General features: G+C 46.6%; 1 protein-coding gene across 2 annotated transcripts in view; it reads left to right on the forward strand.

The window, feature by feature from the left end:
- The window catches only part of ACVR1B (activin A receptor type 1B), a 32,921-nt gene that overhangs the window by 370 nt on the left and 6,952 nt on the right, over positions 1-25,599 (forward strand). The window contains exons 1-7 of one of the 2 annotated variants that reach the window (XM_032492889.1): positions 3,305-3,323; positions 15,480-15,719; positions 16,512-16,760; positions 19,644-19,874; positions 22,408-22,575; positions 23,790-23,946; positions 25,135-25,259. In XM_032492889.1, coding sequence (XP_032348780.1) covers positions 15,545-15,719; positions 16,512-16,760; positions 19,644-19,874; positions 22,408-22,575; positions 23,790-23,946; positions 25,135-25,259 — 1,105 coding nt within the window. In that variant the 5' untranslated portion in view covers positions 3,305-3,323; positions 15,480-15,544. Of the gene's footprint in view, positions 1-3,304; positions 3,324-15,479; positions 15,720-16,511; positions 16,761-19,643; positions 19,875-22,407; positions 22,576-23,789; positions 23,947-25,134; positions 25,260-25,599 lie in introns of those variants that run through there. The other variant, XM_032492888.1, reaches the window with a different exon arrangement.

The raw sequence follows: 25,599 nt of genomic DNA on the forward strand, positions 1-25,599 counted from the left end.
GCGGGCCCCTGGGGACGCGAGCCCTGTTCCAGGCGGAACTGGATTCGGGGAGCTCTCAGGGGTCGCGCTCCCAGCACCCCCATGTTCCATAGAGGAGAGTGCGGGCTTCCTTCTCCAAGATTTGGAGATCCACGTTTCTGTCTCTTAGCATGTTAAGGGGCGGGGGTCTTCATTCTCTCCCTCCAGATGCTCCTGGGGGGCGCCTTTTCTCCCGCCAAGATTGTGGGGCTCGGGCGATGGGGTCTTTGCCGCTCCGAGGTATCCTGATGTTGAGAGTCCTTGAGCACCTCAGATGAAAGGGGGAGTCTCAAACCTTTCCTTCAGATCTTGCACTTGGGGTGCCTCTTTCCCTCCCTCTCCTTCCTCCCTAATATTCTGGGAAAGCGAGTCACGTTTCCCCTCGCGCAGTGCCTAGAGTTCAGTGAGGCCAAACCCCCCACCTCGAATACACATGCCCCGCCGAAGCTCTGTGGAGGAAGTGAGACGAACAGGCCCCTAAACCCTTTTGGAGCTTGGCTTTGGAACCTCTCTAACCCTAGGAAACCCAGTTCCAGAACGGTTAATCTGCATCTAGGTGTATTTGCTTTCCACCTCGCCTCTCCTACCCCGCCCCAGGGGGCCCATTCAGTTCACCACTTAGTAGATGCCTTTCAGGTGACATCCTCCAACCTGTCTCCAACCCCCAAGATTATTTACAGACCCCACCAGTGGACCGGCTCCGGCCCTTGGTCAGGATCTATTTATCTTCCCACACAATCCCTCTTCCCAGCCCTTCCCCCCACACACTCCCCCACCCTCACACACCCCTTACCTTCCAACCCCCACAGCCTTCTGCTCCCTGATACCACCCCCACCCTTCCTGCTACAGAGGTGGTACCTTTCAGTGGGACACTCAGCTAGGTGTGTTGTTTATGAGGCTTTGGGGGCTGAGGACAGCAGATGAAATCCTATAATATTTAATTTAAGGGAGTCGTCTAAAATGTGTGTTGGCATTGGGGTAGCAGATGAAGGTTATATTTGGCAGTTATATTGAAGTAATTATTGACCCACAGATGGATCTGGGAGAGACGATCAGGATTGTATTCACTCCCTATGTACAAAGCCTGCTGCTTTGACTTCTCAGCAGCCCCTAACCTTCCAGCAGTGGGAGATCAAGTGTGTGTTCTGTGGCTCTCTTCTCTGCACTAAAAATAATGGTTCTCAGGTGGGTTCAGTCTTCTTTAATAAACCAGACAATCAGCAGAAGACATCATCCCACTTTGGAGTCTCAAAAACAAGTTCATTATGTCCATCCAGCCTTGATATTTGTTCCCAGTGGTGCAGCCTGTGCGATGGGGTCTTTGTTCACTGGCTAATGCTTCTGTTAAGCACCTCATGTCTGTCCCTGGGTCTCACTGCTCTGTGCATAGGTAATATGCTGGGGGCAAGGGGGTCTGATAGACATGGTCAGGTGTATGAACACAGCCTGACATTGGTGGTAAGTTAATGGTTTTTGTGAATAGTGTTTGCTAGGCCTTATGGGCCATGTTTTTGGAATGTGTAACATGATGTTATTTCTCTAGTAGGATAGTAGATAAGGAGGCAGCCTCTGGGTTTGTCATTTTACATGTGTATGAATAAATCTTCAAATTCCTTCCATAGGAATTTTTATCCTGTCCCTAGTATATCTAAGATTTTTAACAGCCCTTTCCCTGTTGGTTTAGTATAGTGTCTGGTGGGATTTTTCTTGTTGTGAGCCCAGTTAAGAACATTTAATTGATAATCCAGCTGGTTCTGAATGGGACAGAGTTCATTTTTTTAACCTTCTGAAAATGGGTGTTGGGGTGAGGATGGGTGGGCTTCCTAGGGAGTTGGTTTCTTTTTTTGGTGAATGGGAAATTAGGTTGTGTATCCAGCGAACAGTCTCGGAGGCCTTTAAACTTGGCCAGACACTACAGTTTTTTCCGGGACACATCTAGTTGCCAATAGTGCATGCTACAGAGACCACTGTTGCAAAAGGCTTAAAGTAAAACGTCAGTTCTGGGAAAATAGAGGCTGTGGGAGAACAAGAAGTTGATTGCTGTCCTCCCCTGCACTTCCTCTATTGCGCTCCCCTAGGTGGGCTGGAGGAGTGGCAGAGCCAAGCAGCCCTGATGCCTGGTCTTTGGTCAGGACATGAGGGCAGCAGGGGAGAGGTACTTTGTTAAATAGTGAGCTAACAGCGGCTTAGTAAAAGTTCAGTGATAAGGAGAGTGAGTTCCAGGTTATAAACAGCATCCATTTAATAGGTATACCATGTTTTAAGGCCTACCTTTGGAATTTTCTCTCTAGTATTTAAAAATGTAACATTGGATTCTTAGCAGGAGAACATGACATTCATTTCTTAAGACAAAAGTAACAAGAGAGACATTTGAGGTTCTGATAGGAATATTTTGAATTTCTGTGAATAGACTAAAAATTTAATTTCAGGCCAAGTCTTGTAATTTTGTTGAATGGACATGGATTTGAAGTACAGTGAAAGTGAACTCTTGTAGAGAAGAAGAGTCTCTGATTAGTTTTGTTAAGAGCTCCTGGAACAGATGTGATGAAAACAATAAACTGGCTACTCCGGTTAAAGGTTAGAGACAGATGAAGGGAGGAGGCTGGTTTGCAGCCCCAGAACTTTGCTCCCTTACAGGTTGTCCTTGGATAAGGCACTTAACCTTTCTGTGACTGCCTCAGTTTTGCCTCTGTAAAGTAAGGAAATAGTCCGTGTCGCTCTTATTGGGCCATTTGTGAGACTGACTTACTGATAACCAGTTGGCTGGGAGGTATTTTTAGACACAGTTTCTGACTTCAGTGAACAGGCAGTGTTGGGCTACTTTTTATCTTATGGGGCAGAATAACTCTTGGGATTGATAGAAGCACCACACATCACAGTGTGGTTAATTTCTTCTTTTTTGTGCATTTTTGTGGACCGGGTTCAGATTTCCTCGAGTTAATTTCTGTCTCTTGACAGGCCCTGACACCATAGCTCAGGCAGCCTACCTGTGCTAATCAGAGACAGTCTGGAGGGAGCGACCTGCTTTAGGCTTTATTGGTTTGGCAATGTTTTAATTCTTACGCAACTCTGGGTATGTTTATGGCACTATGTAAATGTTACATAAGAACATGGAGGCTGAGAGGTGGCCGGAATGGCGCCTGTGAACACAGGAGGGTTAGACCGAGGACTTCATCCGAAAGGACCTTGGGAGTCTGCAGTCAGTGCAGGAAGAGGCCCCACTTCATTTTCCTCTGAAAACCTGTTTAGATGATCCTGTCTTTCAGGTGGACTGCTGTGTTATAAATAGGTTTGTTCTGCACCGGTGAGCTAATTGTAACCTTGCTACCAAAATATGAATCAGTAAACGAGGAGACGATGAGGCATGCTGCTGCTTCCAGCATGTCCTGTTGAAGCTGCTTGTTGCATTGGGGAACATGAGTTGAATTGCGTCGCATTCTGTTCTCATAATAACTCAGGAGTACAGAGTGTTGAGGTGGAATGGAATTCTCAGTTCATGGTGCTTGAGATCTTTATTTTTGAGGGTTGGATTAGAATACTGAAGTGGCTGTTTTGTTTTTATTTTGAAATCCTTATTGCTTATTGTTCGATTTTTGCTCAGAGCAGCTGTGAACATTAATTCTGGGATTCCCGCCTCTTTGTCTTGAGTTCTTGTGTTACTTGTCTGTTACACTAGGAGTTGATGTAAGAGGGTCTTATCTCATTTTCCTCTCTGTATTCATAAGAAGAAAATCCTGGAGTCCTCTTGCTCCTCAGTCCCCCTGATGCTGCAAGTGCTGTAGGCATCCGGAGCCCATCAGTTCCGCCTGGACCGGGAGGGAGTGCTGAAACCTTTGAAGGGATCGGCTCCTCAAAGCCGGCAGTCCCTGCAGCCTCAGCTACCTTGCGGTCACTCTGCAGGCACAGCCTCGTGGCCAGGTTCGAGTCCTGCTCTTGGCTTTTGCTCTCCTCAGCCTCTCTCTCTCACATGTGGTATAGCCTGCGCCTAGGCCTCTGAGGCACCGGCTCTGCTCTTGTCTGTTTGCTGGCCCCTCCATCATGGGTGAACGCTCTTCCAGAGCGGAGCTGTCTTCCTTCCTGTGTGGACCTGCTCTCTAGGTTTCAGAGACAGTGCCGCCTCAGGTGTTCTTTTTGGTTTTCTTCTCTTTCCACTTAGTCTGAAGCCTGCAGTTGTCTTGCTAAATGTTTTGAATTTAACATCATGAAAGTAACTGCCTGTCCCTTTAATGTCTCACTCTTCCCTAATATTTGCGCAATTACATATAGGAGGTTTCTTTATTCATGCGATTGAGTGTGTGCCTGGAATGATTCTTGGCACGGGGAGGTAACAGGGAACAAGATGGACAAAAATCCCCAACTCATGGAACTTACGATTGCAGTGGCTCAGACTGGAAATAGATAAGTAAACACAGTTATCAGTCATGAGTGCTCTGAAGGAAATAAAATGGGATGGTGTGCTGGAGTGCACTGGGAGCTGCCACTTCACATCTCTGTCAGCTTCATTGTTTTATCTGTAATATGGGGCTAATATGGTCAGGTCTCAGTATTTGTGGTAATTATGTTCTGTGAGGCCCACTCGAAGACTGAGTTAGCAAATACTGTACCATTGCTTCTGGGAGAGACACAGGGTTTGGTTCCTGAGAGCTGCTGGTCACATTTTCATCAGCTGATCAGTACATAATCTTGTTTTGTCTGTGTTTCTACTTAAAGACACCTTATTTAATATATATTGTTGATTCCTTAACATTGAACTTAGGACCAACAGCACATGCCTGAGCGAAGCTTATTCAATATATGTATTTTCCCTGCAAGGCACGTTACTGTGTTCTTGAGCTTACAACACTAGACAGCGTTTCAGCACTACTCTTGGGGGCCATTTTAAACAGTGAAATCACCAACAAAAAAACACAAAAAGATGAAAAGCATAGTACTGAATATACCATGAGAAGGACTCATATTTACAGCCTGGGAGCTCAAACAAGAAGGCAGAGCATTGCCTTGTTCAGCGGGGATCGTGTGCAGTGGGTGGCTCAGATTTTTCACTACTCTGCACATGTCTGCAAGTGACCATGAAAGCACTGAGAGTATTGATTTGGGGGTTACAAATAAATTTTAGCAAGTAGGAAGATTCACAAATATGAATCCATGAATAATGAGGATCAACTATCTTGTTAAAGCTGTGCAAATGATTGTGGCAGAGAGAAAATTGTATCATGTGGAATTCCAAGGACTCCTAATTGGTTTCACTGAACCAGAATTTTAATGTATACAGTTAGACGTCCCGTTTCCAGCCTGTAGTAGACTAAACGTATATGTATATTGAGTACTGCTATGGTGATTTAAAGGTTCCTCTCACACACGGCTGTTGAGCACATGCCATACGCCAGGCACTGTTGTAGTGTGGGGATACAGCAGTAAACAAGAGAGACAAGATGCTTGCCTTTATGAAGCTTGCCTTCTGGCAGGTGAAACAGTACAGAAATAAAATATAAGGTGATTCTGTCTACCACAGTCCTCCCCTCAAGATTCCTAACCTTTGGTATACACACATCTTTTCCCACTTACTCAGTCAAACATGAATCTAGGTAGTACAGTTGACCCTTGAGCAACATGGGTTTGAACTGCGTGGGTCCACTTATACTCATATTTTTTCATTAAATACCTACTACAGTACTATATGATCCAAAGCTGATTGAATCTGTGGACATGGAACCACAGCTACAGAGGGAACATTGTAGTTGTCTGCGGAGTTTTGACTCTGTGGCAGTTGGTGCCCCTGAGTTGTTCAGGGGTCAACAGTATGGTGAAGGGATTAAATCAGTTGACCTTTGGATAGGGAGGCTGATGTGGTGGACCTGGCCTAATCAAGCTAGCCCTTGAAAGCAGAGAGTTGTCTCAGCTGATTGCAGAAGAGGAAGGCAGAGATGCTGCAATGGGAAGAAAGTAAACATCCATGTGTGAGCTGCCTGTGGGAGCCACGTGGCCAGGAACTGCAGGCCAGCTGGGAGCTGAGAGGCCCTGGCCATCAGTGAGGAGGGAAGCAGGGGTCCCAGTCCTTCATGCACAAGACACTGGAGTTTGCCAACAACGAGCAAGCTCGAAAGAGATCCCAGCCCTAGAGGAGGAAGCAGCCCCGGCTAACATCAGTCATGCTGTGCCTGGACTTCTGACCTACAGAAACTGTGAAATAGTAAATAGGTGTTGTTTTAGAAAGTGTGTATATGTATGGTGTGTTTATGGTGAGTCAGATGGTGATGTGAGGAGAAGGAAAGCAGGAGAGAGGAATGAGAGAAATCCCTAGATAGGCTTGACGGTGCTGGAGGCCTGGTACCCAGCCATCCTGTGGATGGACCTTGCCTGTGGAAGGCAGTCCTTTGACCACATGTGGCTTTCACCTTTTGCCTGTTACCTTTTCCTAGACATTTGTGAGTGAGTGGTGGAGAGAGGAGATTGTGGGTGCTTTGTAGATAAATTTTTTAGATGATAGTGACATTTTGAGTTGAGGAATCTGTGAATTGAAGTATATTTGTTTTAGTAAGTATTTATGTTGAACCCGCCTTGCCCTACATCTTCATGTATTGCCTTGGTGTGCATTTGTATGTTATGTTCTACACTTGTAATAGATAAGGTTGCATCAAATTCAACCAGGGCTCATTTCTAATATCCAGGAGCAAGCTGAACATTGAGAGGGATACTGAGGAAAGAATCTGTCCTTGCCAATGAGAAGTTTACTCACAAACTGACTACTTCTGCTTGTTGAAACAACCATAAAACTGCAGAGAACTCAGAGCTTTCCCATTCACTAGGATGACAGCAGTGATGAAAGCATCTGATTCACGGAATGTGTACTGTACTCAGGGATACACTGAGCACCTGTGCTACATCACTTACTCTACTTACAACTGTTCTCTGAGGCACTCTTATCCCCATTTTACAGAAGAGAAAACTGGGGCATAGAGAGGTTAAGCAGTGGGCCTGAAGCCTGCCTGACTCCAAAGCATGTGCTCTAAGTGCTGTACTGTGTACTGTGATAACGGTAACGGTCATTTTCTGACCAGTCTCTGACTCCAGTCTCTCACTTGTCCTCCATCTTTCCACTGGATTCGACTTTGGAAAGTGCACTACTTTTATGTGACCTCCAAGATTGACTCCAGACCCCTTAGCCTGGCATCACAGTCCATCCACTCTGGCCTGGACTTCCTTCCTGGAACCTTGGCATTGTTGTTGCATCTGTCCGTTTACTGTGAACCTAACATGCCTTGTGCTTTTCTTGGTCTTGGCCTTCTCTTCTTAGCCAGATCCAGCATCCTTCAGTGTGGGACACCCTTTGTCCTCCTGCCATTCCCCCAGCCATTGGTTCCATCCTCTCTGCTTTTCTCTTTGGTTCATATCTGTAATGTAGAGGTTCATACTGGTTTATAGTTGTCTGCTCCTCCCACTCTCCCACCTTCTGCCCCCTAAAAATTGATGATAGGAACTGCCTTATTCTTCTTTGCATGTCCTATCACAGCCTTGCGTATTTTAAGCACTTAATAAGTTTAATTGAATTCATTCATTCCTCTCAGCAAAATCCTAGGTAAATAATTCCAATTCTGTCCTGCTGTGATTTTATTATCTCCCATATATACAGTTTTTATCCCAGTCTCTCAAAAATGCTACAAACCATTTGTGAGTTACTTGGAACATCATCATCTCAATTCCTAACTCACCTCTTCCATCTCTGTTTATTCCACTCTGTTTATTTTACCACCTACCCATTTTATTCCAGCCAGATGAACTTGGTCTCAACCTCATTATTTTTATTCTAAGTCCTGGCTGATTTTTTTTTTCCTTTCATTGTCCCAGTTGCCTGAAACAACCACTCCTATCCCTCTTCTCACTCAAAACTGGGATGTACACTGTCGCCTCTCCACACGTCCATAGTACAGTAAGTAGGTCAGGCAGCAAACACAAAATACCGCTGGTAAATACCCTTCCCTGCTCTAACGAGCCACGAGTGTGTCTGTTTAAATACAATGAAGCACGAAAACAGAATGGTTTTACATGTCAGTATAAACTGTCAGTACAGGAGAAACACCAAGTTACTGGTAGACCGTCTAGATATGACAGCTGAGTCTGTACACTTAGGTCCTGGGTCCTGGGAACACTAGACCTGCTCCATCGTAATGATGCCACTCCTTCCAGTTTTACCGTGACCTTCTGGGCCACAGGTGGGCCCTTTCTAGATGTTCGGGTGTTTACAGTCAGCCGTAAATTAAGTCGCAATGACAGGTCTCCTTAGCATAAACATCAAACGTCTCTTTTGAGTGAGAACAAAGCTTTCATTCTCTAGACCTGAGGCTTAAGGGTGAACTTGTCTAAACAGCTCTCTGGGGTTGGGTTTGTCTCCAAATAGAATGTCAGAAAGGCAGTTTGTAGAATAGATATAGTGTGGAGCTGCCTTTTCAGACACCTTTCTCTTATGCAAACCCCACTCCGAGACCTTTTCACAGATTGGAATTAAATACCAAGCTTATCAAATGTCTTATTGTTAATTCTGTGCGGTTTTTTTTCCCCTCCTCATACAAATAGCTTCCTTTATTAAGTCAGTTATATTTTTTTCGTAAGTACTTTTTACCAGTACATTTTGGGGTTTTTTAGGTTCCACCAACTACACATGTAAAATTTGACTTTATTATGGCTCTTGGGTACTTGAGAGGTTTTGTTTTGCTTTATTTTAGTGTATTTTTACAGTCTGATTTTGATGATTGTGAAAGGTGGAAATATAATTCAAGTCTTTTGTTGCCAATGGCGTCTGATTGCTTTACTTTAATGCAGCAGGGCTTTCTGCCTGGTGCAGTGTCAGTTCCCCGACCCCACCCCCACCTTCTCCCTTCCCCGAAAGAAACAAACATTGCATCTACTTTGTGATAGCTTAGTGCCAGACACCTCCATTTTTAAACCCAATTCAGAATTTTCATAAACATTTTGGCAGTTGTCTAGATCAGTAGTTACTGAACGACTTTTTTTTTTCTTTTTTCTTTCTATCTTTTCAAAGCAGTAGAACCCTTTTAAAAATGAAAATGTAGAAAGGTACATAAAGCAGATAAGAGCAGAGCCACTCTGGCAGCCCCCTTCCCGCTCAGCTTATTAAGCTGAGATCTGTTGAATAAGATTTATTAAGCATGGTGCTATTTACCGGGAGTTGTGCTAGACACCAGTGAGAAGGTGAAGAAAAGAAAGACACTGGTTCCCTCCGTGAGGAGTTCAGAGGTTCCCAGGACATCTTGGAGAGCCGAGGGACTCAGGAAGAACGCTGTACCTCCTTTTTTTGGCATGCATACATTAGGTTTTTGGTGTTTCTGTTTTATAATTGAGATTATATTATAAATGCTGTTTTACCAAAATTTGCGGTATTTTTTAAATTGTGATAAAACACATATGACAGACAATTTACCATTTTTAACCATTTTAAAGTGTATAAATCAGTGTTAAGTACATAATGTTATGTAAACCATCGCCACTATCTAGTTCCAGAACTTTTTCTTTATCCTCAAGGTAACCCAGTAACCCAGTAAGCAAGTCTTTCCTACCCCAACTCATACCCCACTAGCCCCGACAACCACTGTTATGCTTTCTGGATATTTAGTATAAATGGGATCATACAGTATATGGCTTCTTTCAATTAACATATGTTTTCAGAGTTCATCCACACTGTGGCAGTAGTTTATTCTTTTTTATAGCTGAATAATACCCTATCGTATGAATATACCACATTTTTTAAAACTTAAAAAAAATATTTTTTTACAATTAAGAATTTATTTTAATTTTCATTTGGGGGGGAGGTAATTAGGTTTACTTATTTATTTTAATTCTTTTATTTTTTAATGAAAGTACTGGGAGTTGAACCCCGGACCTCATGCATGCTAAGCACACGCTCTGCCACTGAGCTGTACCCTCCCCCCATCACATTATGTTTATCCAGTCTTTGCTTGGTGGACATTTGGGTTGTTTCCACCTTTTGACTGTTGTGAACAGTGCTGTTATGAACATTCCTGTCCAAGTTTTTGTTTGAACACTTGTTTTCAATCTTTTGGACATATACCTCGGAGTAGAATTGCTGGGTTATATGGTAATTCAACGTTTAACTTTTCAAGGAACCATCAAACTTTGCCACGGTGGCTGCACCATTTTATGATCCTACTGGCAGCGTGTGAGGGTTCCAGTTTCCTCTGAGTTTCCACCAACACTTTTTTATGGCCTTCCTAGTGGGTGTAAAGTGGGATCTCATTGTGGTTTTAAGTTACATTTGAATTTGAAATTCATTTGCATTTGAGGTGATGTTGAACATCTTTTTATGTACTTGTTGGCCATTTGTGTATCTTTGGAGAACCATCTACTCAAGTCCTTTGCCCATTTTAAAATTATTTTTTATTATTGTTGAGTTTTAAGAGTTCTTTACATATTCTGGCTACAAGGCCATTATTAGATACAAGATTTGCGAATATTTTCTCCCATTCTGTAGGTTGTCTTTTCATTCTCTTAATTTTGTCCTTTGAGGCTCCAAGTTTTTGATTTTGATGAAGGCCAGTTCATCTGTTTTTCCTTTGCTGCTTGTGTTTTGGGTGTGGTATTTAGGAGACTTTCCAAATCCAAGGTCATGAAGATTTGTCCCTATTTTCATTTAAAAAGTTTTAGAATATAAGCTTAAGCTCTTATATTTAGGCCTTTGAGTCATTTTGAGTTAATTTTTGTACATGGTGTGAAGTAAGGGTCCAACTTCATTCTTTTGCAGGTGTATTTCCCATTGTCTGGCACTGTTTGTTGAAGACTAGTCTTCCTCCCAACCCAAATGTTCTAGACAGGCTCGTGGAAAATCAGTTGATGATAGATGTATGGATTTATTTCTGGACTTTCAATTCTATTCCATTGATTTATACGTCTGTACTTACGCCAGTGCCATACTGTTTTGATAACTGTAGCTTTGTAGTCTTGAAATCAGGAAGTGTGGGTCCTCTGACTTTATTGTCTTTCTCTCCCTTCTCCACCCCTGCACCAGGATCATCTTGGCTATTCAGGATCACAGAGTTGTGTAGAGTTGTGGTCTTTGTTCTATCCTAAAGCTGTAGGGAGTTTGGATAAGGTCCAAGGAAGAATAATTAAAATAACCATGTGTTGCAATAGGCTATTCTTATTAGTTTGGCCCATCTGATGTCATCTGAAAGGATGAGGGCTCAGAGGGACCTTCTGATCAGGTTGTAAAATCATGAAGAGCAAGGGTGGCACAGGCTGGTTTGGGCACCAAATCTTAGATCCTGTAGAACTAGAAGATTGCCCAGTGAAGTTTGGAAGAGGCAAGTTTAGTGTAACCTGAACACGACAGTCGATGTTCCACACTCATCCCAAATTAACGAAACTTCTTATCCCCTGGGAGGAATTAATATAAGCTAATAATCATAAATACTGTAGCTTTAAAACATCTGTGGACCTTAATCCCCCAGGACGTAGGGGGATGTTTTGCAGCATGTTTCCTACCTGTTGAGGTTCATGCCCCGACCCTGTGCTCTCCCATACCTTGTCCCTGATGATGTGAGCTGAGTGGCAGTGAGTCTAGCCCTGTTTGATGGTTCTTGGGAGTTTCCAGTGAGCAACAGCCTTGCAGAATGTCCTCCCAGAGTGTGCCGGTAGGCAGGAGAGAGGTGCCCCAACCCTGTGCCCGGCCCGTTGGAGGGGTCATCTTTGCTCAGACCCAGCCTGTTAGTGCCTCCCTAACACGCAGCTGGACAGAGCCCGCCCACTGCGGGACTTGTCAGCCTTCCTTTAGGCACAGCCTTGCTCTCAAATCAAATTTGCTTTGCCATCCTACCACAGACCACCTTCTAGTCATACTTTGGAAACATGTTCAAATCCTGTCAAAATGTCTTTGGTTCAGGTTTGACTAGCTTGTTCTTAGCAAAATGCTATGCTAGTGGGAATGTTATTCTCACCACTTTTCACCTTGCCTTTGTGTAGATGGGTTTTGTCCCTCTTCTGTGGTTGGCTTGTCTAGTAGTGTTATTCTATGACGTAACTCTTTGGTCATGGAACTCGGAGAGTTTTAGGTGTGTGTTGTTTATGTACACGTGTGAAGGCTGATTTAACCTGATGAGTCAATATGAACCACATCACAAAGGGCTGTTATCATTAGTCCAGATTTAATTTTTTAAGAAATCAAAGTTAGATTTGTGATTTAGTGTCCTAGTAAAGTTTAGTAAATTCAGATGTTTTTATAATTTTATTGTCACTTTGTTTCAATGGAAAAATGAATAGCAACAGAAGACAATTTGAAGACTAGTCTGTCTTTAAAGTTCAGGAAAAGGTATATGAAATTAAAGTAGAACTTCCCTGTGTTGGATCAGTGATCCAAACAGTATGAATTTAAAAACATACCAGATTCAGATTTCAGCTGGAGGATTTTAGAGGTCATCTGGTTCAGTCCCTTCTTCCTGGTTAATCGTGAGGTAATCGAGATTCAGGAAGGTTAAATGACTTGCCCAAAACCACTCAGCTGGTTACTGGCAGAGCTAAGAGTCAAATAGCAGTTTCTTGCTGTGGTCTTGCTGTAACTTGGCACTTCCTAATTAGTTGTTAAAGAGACACATTGTGCGCGTGTGTGTTTACTTGAGTTTTACATTGAAAAGAGGGATTAAAATTGAGGGGTTGAAATTTATTCAGCATCTGTTTGCTAAACATTTTTAAAATCTACCATTGCGTGTGATTCTTACATAGTCCTATGAAGTAATTATTAACAGTCCCACTTTACAGATTAGGAAACCAGGCTGCAGGAAGATTACTAACTTGCTCAAGGTCATGTGACTGACTAGCACTGGTATTTGAGCCTTGGGTCTGTGTGACCTGTTCCTGCCATGATACCCTGCTGTGGCTCTGGTGATGGTAACCGAAACCTTCTCTGGGGTGTGGGCAGTTGTGATGGTTATCTCAAAAATACCTCTTTTGCAGACTTCTCACCCACTCTGTAAAAGTATAGACATACACAGACGTGTGCAGAGAGTGTCCTTCTGGGAGAACCCACAGCCCTTAGCAGATGTGGGCTAATCTTCATACCATCTCTGTAGCATAGATGGCTTTTTCTGGTTGGGTGGCCGAGCCCAGAGAAATTCAGGGACTTGCCCAGCCCCTTATCACAAAGCCGCATGGCCCCGCTCCCAGTTCCGTTCTTTGGCCCGTCTAGCATAGATTTCACCACTTTTGTTCTTTCCTGTCTTGCACCAAGATTGTTTAAGTACTTCCCAAAAATAATGAGCCACGTGTGGGTGTGCTCATTCTCCAGAATGAATCACTGTGAAAGAGGCCGTGAACCAGTGCAGGGAGAGTGAGGATCTGGGCTCGGAGGCTCCCGGGTCCCCTGGCTGTTAATTGACGGGCTCTGAAGTGAGCTTCTTTTCAGAAGGCGGCTGTGGGTCTGGCCCGCGCGTCCCACTGTGCTCAGAATAGCCCTCTGGGAGTTGTTCGTTTTCCCTCCTTGCTTCCCGGAATAGCCCCGAGGCTGTTCTCGGTACTGGACGTCAGGGCCGGTGTACTGAGAGGTGTGCTCGCCACGGGACCCCTTTTGTGCCTGAATGTCCCCACTGTCACGGAGAGGAATGGGTGTCAGCGGCGTTCCTGGATGAGTAGTCAGGACTTCAACCTCAGTCAAAGAGATTTGGGTCGAGTGTTCTGAGAGCTGCAGAAGTAAATTTGAGTTAGCAGGAGGAATGAAAAGAGAGGGCAAATAAGGTTATTTGGGAGGAAAAAAGTGAGGAGGTTCCTTAGTCTTTCCTTGTGTCCAAAGGGTTGGAATTGAAATTTAGGAGGAATTTACTTTTATAATTGGGATGCTAGTCTAAAGGGTACCTGCTTTAAACTTCCTGCCTTTAAAATGTAACACTACCCAAGCTCTTCAGCAGGTAGCTGCGTGTTTTGGAATTTCTCCCAGAAGAAAGGGCTCTGATCGAACGTGAAAAACTCCCACAGGCCATGTGGTGAAGATTCGTGCTGTCCAGTTACCTGTCCGTGCTCGCCCTCCCTGGCTTATGGAAAGCCTCCTTATGGAAGGAGGGGCTGGACCCTGAGATATTTAGAATGTGTCTTTAGATTTGAAAAGCCAAGAGATGCCTTCAGTGTTTTGGAGGAAGAGACAAAGATAGACTGTTAACAGCCCAAAGGGGTGAGTTACCACGGGCTAGTTTTTCATAGGACTGGTCATAAATGTCTCTTCTCTGGGGGCCATAGTTTGAATATGTTCCCTGTCAGTATCTGGATAGTGTTCACTTAGTGTCCAGTCAGGGACTCGGTGGGCCTGTCACCGCCATCTCCTGTTGGGTGAGTGCTTCGTTCAGCACCGAAAGTCCCATCCTCAGTGTTCTCGTGGCTCAGGCCACCCTCCGGCCCATCCAAGGGGTCAGGGCTGGGTTAGGCTGGTGGGAGACAGTGCTGGGGAGAACCAACTGCTGCTGTCTGTGCTATTCTTGTTGGTCGGATAAATAAAGGAGTTCAGATTCCAGGGCTGCTGAACCGGCTTCCAGAGGCACCAGATTCATTTACAGTAATTTCCTGTCAACAGTGCACATTTAGGGATAATACATACCCAGCCAGACTCATTAGTCCCAGAGGTGATTGCGTACACTACCTACTTGAAAAAAGTCTATGTATTATACTTTTTAAAGTGACATCCAGGGGCCTTTCAGAGTGGGTTAGATTTATTGAGCACATTTGATGCATTAGCTCGTTTAACCCTCACAATGACTGAATGAGGTTGGCACTAATATTATCTTCTTTGGAGGGTGTTCTTTTTGCCTCTCATGAGAGGGGCACCTGCTGGGGAATGAAACGGAGAGGTGGATGTTGGACAAGTGCAGGGAAGCTTTTCAAAGGAAGTGACGTTTAAGCTGAATTTTAAAGAACTTGCAAGAATTAGCCAGGGGGATAAAGCACTGCAGCAAAAGCCTGCGTGAGAGCATGCACACTGCGTTCAGGAAACTGTGGGCATGTCTGGTGTGGAGAAAGATGGGGTTGGTGGCCCCATGGAGCCCTGGGTGGTGTTGGATGGAGTATCCGGGGGAGGATCCTCTGGTCTCCACAGAGAAGGGGCTTTCCTCTCGTCCTCAGGCTTCTAAGTTTACAGGAAAACCTCTTTCCCAGCCACAAAACAATTTTTAATAAGTCTAAGGCAAAATTAAAAGGGTAGTTTCTGTTTCTTGTAGGCACAAACTAGAGCACTTAGAGGAAAATGATGGGTCCCTGAGAGCCTTGTTTGTGGGCTGAATAGACAGGTGGAAAGTTTGGGCCCCCATTGATGATACCACCTTTTTGGCCCCATCTCTATACAAGCGCCTTATTTTGGAACATCAGGAATGCTGAGGGGTTGTATTCTAAGTCTGGAGAAGGACCTAGGGTAATATCTCACCATTAATGTCAATGTCCACTCCCAAATTTCCTGCAGCTCTGCTGTGTGCATGCACCAGCTGCCTACAGACCAACTACACGTGTGAGACAGATGGGGCCTGCATGGTTTCCATTTTCAATCTGGATGGGATGGAGCACCACGTGCGCACCTGCATCCCCAAAGTGGAGCTGGTCCCCGCTGGGAAGCCCTTCTACTGCCTGAGCTCCGAGGATCTGCGCAACACGCACTGCTGCTACACCGACTTCTGCAACAAGATCGACCTGAGGGTGCCCAGCGGTGAGTGGACACCCTTGTTGGACTATTGGCTCATCGTGGAGGTAGGGCACCCCTGTCGTTTCATCCTTCTCTACTCTGCCCCAATCCCTTTGTTTGGTGATAGGTAAAGGTACCTTTTTGATGCCCCCCCACGAGGTGACATGGGATGGGATTCCTCCCAAGTCCAGTTTGTTTATGTCAAGGATGAGGGAGACATTGTCCAGTGGGTCGCAGACACAAAAGCTGCGTTTGGGGTGTGGCTGAGCAGCTGTCGCAGCCAGGGAAGAGCCAGGCAGGGGTCCCCGCTGGGAGGGTCTGGGGCTGATCCCGAAGGGGGCAGCCCCATAGTGGTGAGAGGGGAGCTTCTGACGTGATGGTGACGGCAAAATGGGAAGAGGAACTAGAACTGGGAAAGAAGGACGGTAATCAAGGCCTGAAAGTATTCTGTACCACCCTTCGCAAATCTGCCATTTAGGAGGTGTGACTGGGGAAGTCAGAGGAGAAGGGGCCGTACTTGAAGAGGCCATCACACACGTGGGAGAGTAGAATCCGGCTTGTGCCTGTGGCGCTGCGGTGGGAACAGCACCACGAAGTGCTGAGAAATTATGAAGCAGGTTATGGGTTTGACAGTTGAAAAGGGCTCCTTCACTAGAGAGATTTGCATTTGAGAGCATCCAGGCAGACACTAGCCAGTCAGACCTGCAAGGTCAAAGACACCTTGAATACAGAGGGAGGAGCTGGGGGTCAGCGAGGCTGCAGCGTTCCCTTGTTTTTACTCTCTCTTCTTCCCCTCTCCTCTCTCACCTGACCCAGGTCACCTCAAGGAGCCCGAGCACCCCTCCATGTGGGGCCCCGTGGAGCTGGTGGGCATTATTGCTGGCCCGGTGTTCCTCCTGTTTCTCATCATCGTCATTGTTTTCCTTGTCATTAACTATCATCAGCGCGTCTATCACAACCGCCAGAGGCTGGACATGGAGGACCCCTCGTGTGAGATGTGTCTCTCCAAAGACAAGACGCTCCAGGACCTCGTCTACGACCTCTCCACGTCAGGGTCTGGCTCAGGTACTGCCTCCTTCAGGCCTCGTGTCTGTTGTTAGCCTTCATCCCTGTCTCCCAGCAGGATGGAGCCTGCAGGAGGAAGGCTGGCCATTTGGTTTCATGATTCCCCTTCTTTTGGAGTCTGACACGTAATAAGATAAGGTAATGGATTCACAGAAAATCTTTCCTTCTCTGGAATTCCAAAGGTCAGGTGCAGAACCCTCCATTCTACAATCCTTGCTCTCTCTGAGTCTTGTAACCGTACAGCTATTAAAATTCACCTGGTTCCACCTGAGCAGTGGCGTGCTCAGTTTCAGGGCCCCTTTGGAGAAACAGGAGTGTGCCGGGTTCCTGTGAGGTGGTGGCAGCTAATCATTGATCTGCGAGCAACCGCAAAGGGAGTTTAAGGACACAGAGTAAACCCGAGAGCCAGGGCTGGGTGAATCATTGACCTGCACCAGTTGCCCGGGGGTTTTCTGGTGGCGGTTAAAATGAAGGCAACTGGGCCTTCCAGCGTGCCATCAGCACCACTTCCGGGGCTGCCTGTTGGTACTGAGTCTTTCTTAGGTGGCGGAATTGAACAAAACACTGGACCTTGATGTGAGACTAGAATTTAGGATAAAGGGAGTTGGGTCATTCCAGTCTCAGGGTAGAGCTCAGCTGGCTGTTAGGTGTGGCTCTGGCTGCAAGAGGGTCTCTTTATGAAGATAAACAATTAGTGACAGTGAGATTTCTGTTCTTGTAGAAAAAACTCATCCACCAAGGTCATTCTTGCCACTCTAGCCAAAAGAAACAATCGTATTTGTGAGAATTTTGTGTGTGTTTGTGTATGTTTTCTTGCCAGGTGGCAAGACTATTCTGTAGGGAAATTATGCCATCAGTCATGGCCAGACATCCCTCCTTGAGCACAGGAATACTTTGAGCTCTGACATCTCCTGAATTTCCGTGGTTTTGCCTTTATTAAGCTCTGCAGTAGAGAGTGCCAAAATGATGGATATATTTAAAAGCTGCATATTTTTAGGAAGAGAGCAAATATATGGCTCGTTCTTTGCTGAAAGAGGGTAGGGCAGTGGTTAGAACTGACTGGCTCTGTGACTTGACTTGCTGCCAGAGGAGGGTAACTCAGATTTTTCAGAGTCTTTTTTAAGGTCAGGACTAGCTGAGACTAGGGAAGGCCCAGGGCAGTTGCCTAGTCATCTGGAGTAATGTGATTAATGACTCGTTCTCTCTGGATGGTTTCATCCATTCTTAATTCAGAATATGCAGAGTTTCCAAGGTGTTGGGGCTTTAATTCTGTGGACTTGCTGCTTATGTGACTTTCAGTTCACACTAATAAGTGTGAACCCTCTGGGTGATGGAGGGTAAACAAGATGGGAAAGAGGCCAAGCCAGGGTCGGATAGAAGGGGCGGGGACTGTGGGAAGGGTCTTCCAGAGGAGGTCGTGTCTCAAGGGGTCTTGAAGACTGAGTTGGAAGTTTTGAGAGCGGTAAAAGGGCAGGGAACATTCCAGGCCAAGGAAAAAACCTCAAGCAAAAGAAGGACAGAAAGGCGTGAGCGTTCACCAAGTGTTTAGCGACCAATCCTGACACCACCGAGTGTTAGGGACATGTGGTGCCCACACTGGGGGTGGGAGCCAGGGGCCCGGGTGGGAAGCACTCAGGTGCCTGCTTTACCTGGTGAGGTGAGAGGCATCTACCAAAGGTTTTCGTGTGAGACAGTGCATGTCCATGTTTTCCTGTGGAAGGAATTCTGGCGTGATATGGAGGGTGAACTCATTCATTTACCAACCTCCTGATGGGGAGAGTGGGATGAGGTGGGGCTGTGCGTGAGTGTGCAGGGCTGAAGCCCCATGAGGTAGGGTCAGAAAGAGCAGTTGGAAGTCTTCTAAAGAAGGGCTGGAGCAAGGACAGGCATGGAGGGCATGGAGTGGAGGGGGCTAATTTGAGAAACTTTGTGGTGGTTCTATGCTGTTGTAGTTAAAAGCATGAATTTAGGAGTCAGTCCTAGATTTTGATCCCGACCTTGCCATTTACCGCTTGTATGAATGAGAATGAGTTACTTGACCTTCCCCTTTGAGCCTTAGTCGTCTCATTTGTAAAATGGGGATAATAACAGTACCTACCTTTATGGGTGGTTGTGAGGAAATGAGGTAATTTATGCAGTGCCCTTAGCAGGGTGCCCAGTGCACAGTAAGCACACAGTCAGCAACTTAGGGAGTAATAACACAGTTATCTGTTTGGTCAAGGGGAGTGAGGGAGTTAAGAGCCCGTCATGATGGTGTGGGTGACCGGTTAGATAGGGAGACACTCACTGCGTGAGTCAGAGGCAGTAAATGGGTCCTATAAAGACAGTGAAATTAATCTTAGAATAAGCATGAGTAGTCCCGAGTTCTACGTCTGGAGCTCCCTCCCTGGAGCTTCCTCCTGTGTGAACAGAACTTTGATCTTTTTGGAGAGAGGTAGGAACCTTGGGTGCCCCAGCAGTTTGGCTTTCATGGGCCACGCAGCACTGCCCTCTAGTGGCCAATGAGCAGAGCGGCTTCCCCATAAAGCAGATGTGGGTGGATTGGCCCACAAGAAGCTGGCTGAAGAGCTGATAAATCCTGTCAGACATTTACATTCAATCTACCATTCATACTAAATGAGAGGAGAAATTGCTTAGATGAGGACCAGCTAATTGTGTACATTTCCCTTTCTGTGTTCACTCACTGTCAGTGTTGCCCTGGCTTAGTCCTCTGGTGGGTTACCTGGACATGGTACAGGGACAGCCGCAGCTTTCTGTGGTCAGTGGACCAGTGTAGAATGGAGGCACTGTGATGAGGGCTTTTCCAGTGTGGCAGTGAGAGTGGGAGTTGCAAAGTTCAGCAAATACACAATGTCAGCTTTCTTTCCATTCTTTTATCCACAGGGTTGCCCCTTTTTGTCCAACGCACAGTGGCCCGAACCATCGTTTTACAGGAGATTATTGGCAAGGGCCGGTTTGGAGAAGTGTGGCGCGGCCGCTGGAGGGGTGGTGATGTGGCCGTGAAAATATTCTCTTCTCGTGAAGAACGGTCTTGGTTCCGGGAAGCAGAGATATACCAGACAGTCATGCTGCGCCATGAAAACATCCTTGGGTTTATTGCCGCTGACAATAAAGGTAAAGGGCTAGGTCTGGATACGGGGTGTCCCTGAGTCAGCAGTTGTCCCAGATGGAGGGGTGACTGGGGAGACTAAAGAGCTGTGGGACAGCACAGCTCTGTTTGCCTTCATAGTTATCCCCCATTGAAAGAGACTCTGAATATAAGACAGTGACTGTCAAACTCTTCTGCTGCGAAAGGTTATACAGAAACCCAGGTTATTAAGCAAGTAAATAAGCAGTTATTAGATAAATAAGATAAACCCTCAGCCTACCTGCTCACTTTCCCTTTGGTGATACTCCCAAACCCACCCCTGGGGTAGTCCCTGTAGGGGCTCCAGTAAATTTACCTTGAAAACAACTGGAATGAAGAAATGCAACTTCAGGCCCTGCCAAGAAAGGCGAGCCCCAGAAAAGCATGTGGTCCTCGCTCTGCGATTGACCAGTGTCATACACACTATTGCAGTGGAGCAGGCCCTGCAGAGCAACAGCCTGCCTCCCGCCAAGGGCTCCCCCGTGGCCTTCAAGTTCAGCTTTTGGTCCTCTTGTAGCTGAGTTTCCTTCTTTCCTCCTCCCTTGCTCTGCTGACTTTGCTTTAGTTTTTGAATCACTCTTGTATGCTCGGGCATGTGCTCATTTGTCAGGACCTCGCTGACTAGCAAAGAGACGAGCAAACTGATGGTTGATTATAGGAAGTAAACAACAGCTGTTCTAGTGAACAGACTTGGGGTGAGACGGGGGTCATGGAGGTCATACCTGAGCTTGATTGAGGAGAAGGTGGCAGGAGCTGGTCAGAAAGAAAAACCAGTGAGAAGGGCACTCTGGAAACGTGCAGAGGTGAAGCGTCCTTGGGAACCTGCAAGTGCCAAAGACGTGGGTGGGGAGGCGGTGGAGGCCAGATTCGGAAGGGCCTTTTTGAGAGGATTGTTTAATTCTGAGTGAGTGAGTAGCTGAAATTTCATTCATTGGTTCAGTAATATTTATTGACTACTGCCTGGATCGTCACATGTAAGAACAAGACACGGTCCCTGCCTTACAGCACCTGGGAAGAGGGGACAGCAGACGCATGGGCAGGTAGCATACTTGAAGTCAAAAAGACTGCAAGGTGATGGCATTTACATTTTAGAAGAGTGTCTCTGGCAGTCATGACACAATTTGCTCCATGGTCCAGTGATTTTTAGAAGTTAGTGCTGATGAAGCCTGTGGACGATGCTAAGTGTTTATTTTTCCTTCCTAAAACAACAGCAGACTGCTCATTCCCCACATTGCTGTGGGGGTTTGTAGTGGCCTCAGCTGCCCCCAAGCTGAAGAGTCTTGGACTTTCATGCAAGGGAAGAAGGGGAAGAGAGCAGTCATTACTCCTCCTGAGTAGGCTGTTCCTTTTTAAAACAGCATCACCTTTTGATAACATTTAAATCTTAGATATGTTTTAAAGGCTCAAAAGATGTCTCCCCTTTTAACTTACTGGCAGGGTCCTCAAGACTTCAGGGCTGATTGAGTGTAAGGGGGTGTGTTTGGTGGACCCCTCATTGGTAATCAAAGAATCCAAGGTTGGTGCTGTTCCAGGAGCCACTCCCTGTGTTGATTCTGGCAGCTTGTGTGAGCAGGATCTGGCTGTTGAAACCCACATCAGGGCCAAGGAAGAGAAAGATCAGACTCCTTTGTTCTTGCCTTTTTAAAATATAGTATAGTGTCCTGGAACTAGGGCCAGCCTGGAATTTGGGAGATCTCAATCCAGTTCCCAATCTTCTTACTGCCAACAGCATAACATAATTAGATTACCAGCTTTTGGTTTTTCTTTTTCTCCCTCTCTTCCTCCCAACCTTCCTTCCCAGTGTACACGGCACCCCCCGCCTTGTACAAGAGTGTAGGCTCGCCACCTTCCGTTGCTCTTCTGGGGTAAGATGACCTCTCTGGAATATTTGGAAGTGTGGTCTTTGTGCATTGGAAAGCATTTTTGGCCTGGAATATGATAATGCATGAAGGAGCTCCTTTCTCCTCTCACAGAGAGCCTGATAAGAGCAGTGAACTTAAATGAAACACGACACATGAGACTAGGGCTGGGCCTGGGCCCTGTTCGAAGGGGCCTGGAGCCCAGAGGCCGACCTGCCTGCAAAGCCTTCCTTCTGGGCGGGGGTGGATGCCGCCAGTCATGGTTTTAATGAGCAAGTCTTGTCAGGATCAGAAGCAGTGTTGAAGTTGAAACAGATGATTTTTGTTCCTTTCCCTAAGCACATGCTTCCTCTTCTTCTGCCTCGCATTTTAAATTTGGTGTAATAAGGGGGCGCTGTTCAGAGTCCTGCAGCCACCTACGAGAAATAAGGGAGCAGGTCTAAGAAAGAAAGGCTGTCCTCTGTCCTTCCTGGAGTCTGAAACTGTAGACAACTGTGGATAGGACAGCGCAGAGGGGTGTCAGGAGGTGTCGGGGGGAGTGTGCGAGGACCCGGATTCGGGGGTCTGACTGGGGTTTGCATCGTACAGACTCTTACTTTCCCACCTTGACCTTTTTGCTGGTGGCTGTGCCTTTCTGGAGCTTCTCTGTGGTTCTCTGCAGATAACGGCACCTGGACACAGCTGTGGCTCGTCTCGGACTATCATGAGCACGGCTCTCTGTTCGATTATCTGAACCGGTACACGGTGACGATTGAGGGGATGATTAAGCTGGCCCTGTCTGCCGCGAGTGGGCTGGCACACCTGCACATGGAGATCGTGGGGACCCAAGGTGAGTGAGCCAGCTGAGGGCTGGTCCCATCCCCAGCGAGCTCCCAGAGCTCCTCACTGAGAAAGCTGGAGCTGGGCCTCAGGAACTGTGGTCTTGTCTGGAAGAGAGGGGTTCGAGGGGAGGGTGTGGCTCAAGTGGTAGAGCACATACTTAGCATGCACGAGGTCCTGGGTTCAATCCCCAGTACCTCCTCTAAAAATAAATAAACCTAATTACCTCCCCCCCCAGCCAAAATAAAATAATTAAATAATACAATAATAAATAAAATATTTTTAAGAAAAAGAAAAAAATGAGGAGAGGTGTTCGAGCTCCATTCGAGCAAGAACAAGAGGGGCCTATGCCTTCAGAGCTCTCCTGGGGGTGCTCTATAGTGGAAATGTTGGTTGGTTGTCCCCGATGGCCTGGTGTGGTTATTGGTTGGGGAGCTGGTGTTAACTGAGTGATCATCTCAGACGCCCAAGGTTGCAGGTAAAGAAAGGAGACTGAGAAGACTAAATAAGCTACTGTACGAGCATCAGCTTTCGGCTTAGTGACCTCACATGCTCCTCACTAGGGGCAGCCTGGGGGATTAGACACTGGGCTCCCCTGAGCTAGGAGGGTCTCCTGGGGGAAAAAGACCTTGAGCGTCCCTACTTGTTGACTGACATCAGCTCTCTGAGAGCTCCTGGCTCTTGGCACAGCGGCACGTTACTCCCTGCTGCCGGCTCAGCCAGGGCACAGCTCTTCTTGCTGTGACAGAAAACCAGCCATGCAAGGTGGACCCTGTTCCTAGGCTCTGCGGTGATAGTAGCCATCCTTACCTCCCTTGTTTGGTTCTGAGAACCTAGTCAGTGCTGGGGCTTTTCTCTGAAGGCCTCAGCAATCCCTCATGGACCGTGTTAGCTCAGGGAAGGCGAGCAGCAGTGCTAATATCATACTGTTAGCTAATACCCAGGGCCTTCTAAGCGCCTGACTTACCTACATTAATGCATTTAATCTTCACAACATTCTCATGAAGTGAGTGCTGGTGTTTAATCTCATTTTATGGATGAGAAGACCAGTATATAGATGGGTTAAGTTGCATTTCCAGGATTACTGGGTTAGTGGGAGGCAAAGCCAGGACTCGAACCCACACAGTCTGGCTGCGGAGTCCTTGCTTTTAATGCTTCTACTGTCTTTCTTTAAAGATCCACATTTGTTTGTTTGTGTGTTTGTTTTTTCTCTCTCTCTTCCAGGGAAGCCTGGAATTGCTCATCGAGACTTAAAGTCAAAGAACATCCTGGTGAAGAAAAATGGCATGTGTGCCATCGCAGACCTGGGCCTGGCTGTCCGTCATGATGCTGTCACCGACACCATTGACATCGCCCCCAACCAGAGGGTGGGAACCAAACGGTAGGGAGGCCTTGGGCCTCTGTCCTTGCCTCACCCGTGTACGGAGTGGCCCACGTGTGCCCTTACCCATCTGCACAGGGATGGGAGGTGTAGTCCTGGCACTCAGACAGCCAGAAGTTGAACTGAAGCCCTGCTCCCCACATTGGAAGGCCACACAGGTTGTATCGAGCAGATGTAAGAGCCAGGAGCACAGCTCCCTAGAACCACATACCCAGAAGTGTTGGTGCATTGGGCGGGGAAGGCAGTGGACGAAGAGAACTGGGAGCAAGATTTGGAGAAGGAACGGGCACCAGGCTTGGCTCGAGGAGAAGGGAAAACATTGTGGTCTGAAGGAGCAGCCTGTACAGGACCCCTGAGGAGGCAGGGGGCGTATTTTTGCTTGGGGCTTAGAGAGCAGATTTGCCAAGCTAGAGCAGAGCTAGTCCAGGATGGAGGTTAGAGGCACCCTGCAGGATCACTTCAGACAGAAGGGAAGTAAGAAGTGAGGAACAGTGGTTACAGCTTGACTTCACGAGTTGGAAATGGAACTTTTCATTGGCTGGAAGAGGAGGTCTGTTTACCTGCTGAGTCTCTGCAAATGTAATTAAAATGGTACTGCTGCTTTTTTCCCTTCCTTTTCACCGGAATGATTGCAGTTACCCAGGCCTCAGAGTGTGGGGTCTGAGGTGATCTGATTTGCCTTCCGGGGGGGAGTGGGGCGTGGCTCGGGCAGTACTAGCGAACTAACTGAGGGGGATGTTGATGACTGCCTAGAATGAGTTTTCACTTCTCTGCACAGGTAAGATAACTGAAGAGGTTCAGACTGAAATTTAAACTCAGCCCATCACTGTGGCTGCATTCAGTAAAGTCCAAGAGCCTAGTAGCAACCAGATATCATGTGCTGTTCCTGCTCTGTGAGGACACATGCCTCTGCCAAGAAATCAAAACATGCTTAAAATAAACCTTGACGGTTGAAAAACAGAGACAGAGATAAGAGTGGCCTAGTATCACCAAACCTGTGCTGTTCACATTTAGATTTGAATCCAAAACTTGGGAGTTTGCAATAACAAGGATTAACCACTTCCTTCTTCCCAAGGGGCTCTCTTGGGGTGATGCTCTCCCACATTCAGGGGGCCCTTGAATCAGCACTTTTGACTCGAGAGAAATCGTCATTTTCTGTGTGTGATCGCGTTTCCTTTGCTGCTGCAGATACATGGCCCCCGAAGTACTGGACGAAACTATCAACATGAAGCACTTCGATTCCTTTAAGTGTGCGGATATCTATGCCCTCGGGCTCGTGTACTGGGAGATTGCTCGAAGATGCAACTCTGGAGGTACCTTTCTTCTTGCATCCTCTTGCTCCTGCCTCCCAGCCCAGCGTGCAGGACCACCCGAGGGTGCTAGTGTATTCCTGCCCCACTTCTTCTCACAGCCTGTCAGAGGCCTAGTGCCAGAGCCCGTGACACTCTGAGTTCTCATCAAAGCGGGTCAGCAGTGGGGCCTGGAGCAGCCTTGCTGAGGGTGTGTGTTTACTCTTGGGACCAGCTTGTTGAATAGTGTTTTATGTTGTGACCATTCCGGAGGCTCATTTAGCTTTTTTTTTTTTTTTTAAACACATTGTCTGTATTGGTCTGTGGAGACTGGGAAAGCCCTGGGCAGGAATAGCACAGGACT

Source organism: Camelus ferus, chromosome 12, assembly GCF_009834535.1.
Source record: "Camelus ferus isolate YT-003-E chromosome 12, BCGSAC_Cfer_1.0, whole genome shotgun sequence".
Taxonomy (NCBI): domain Eukaryota; kingdom Metazoa; phylum Chordata; class Mammalia; order Artiodactyla; family Camelidae; genus Camelus; species Camelus ferus.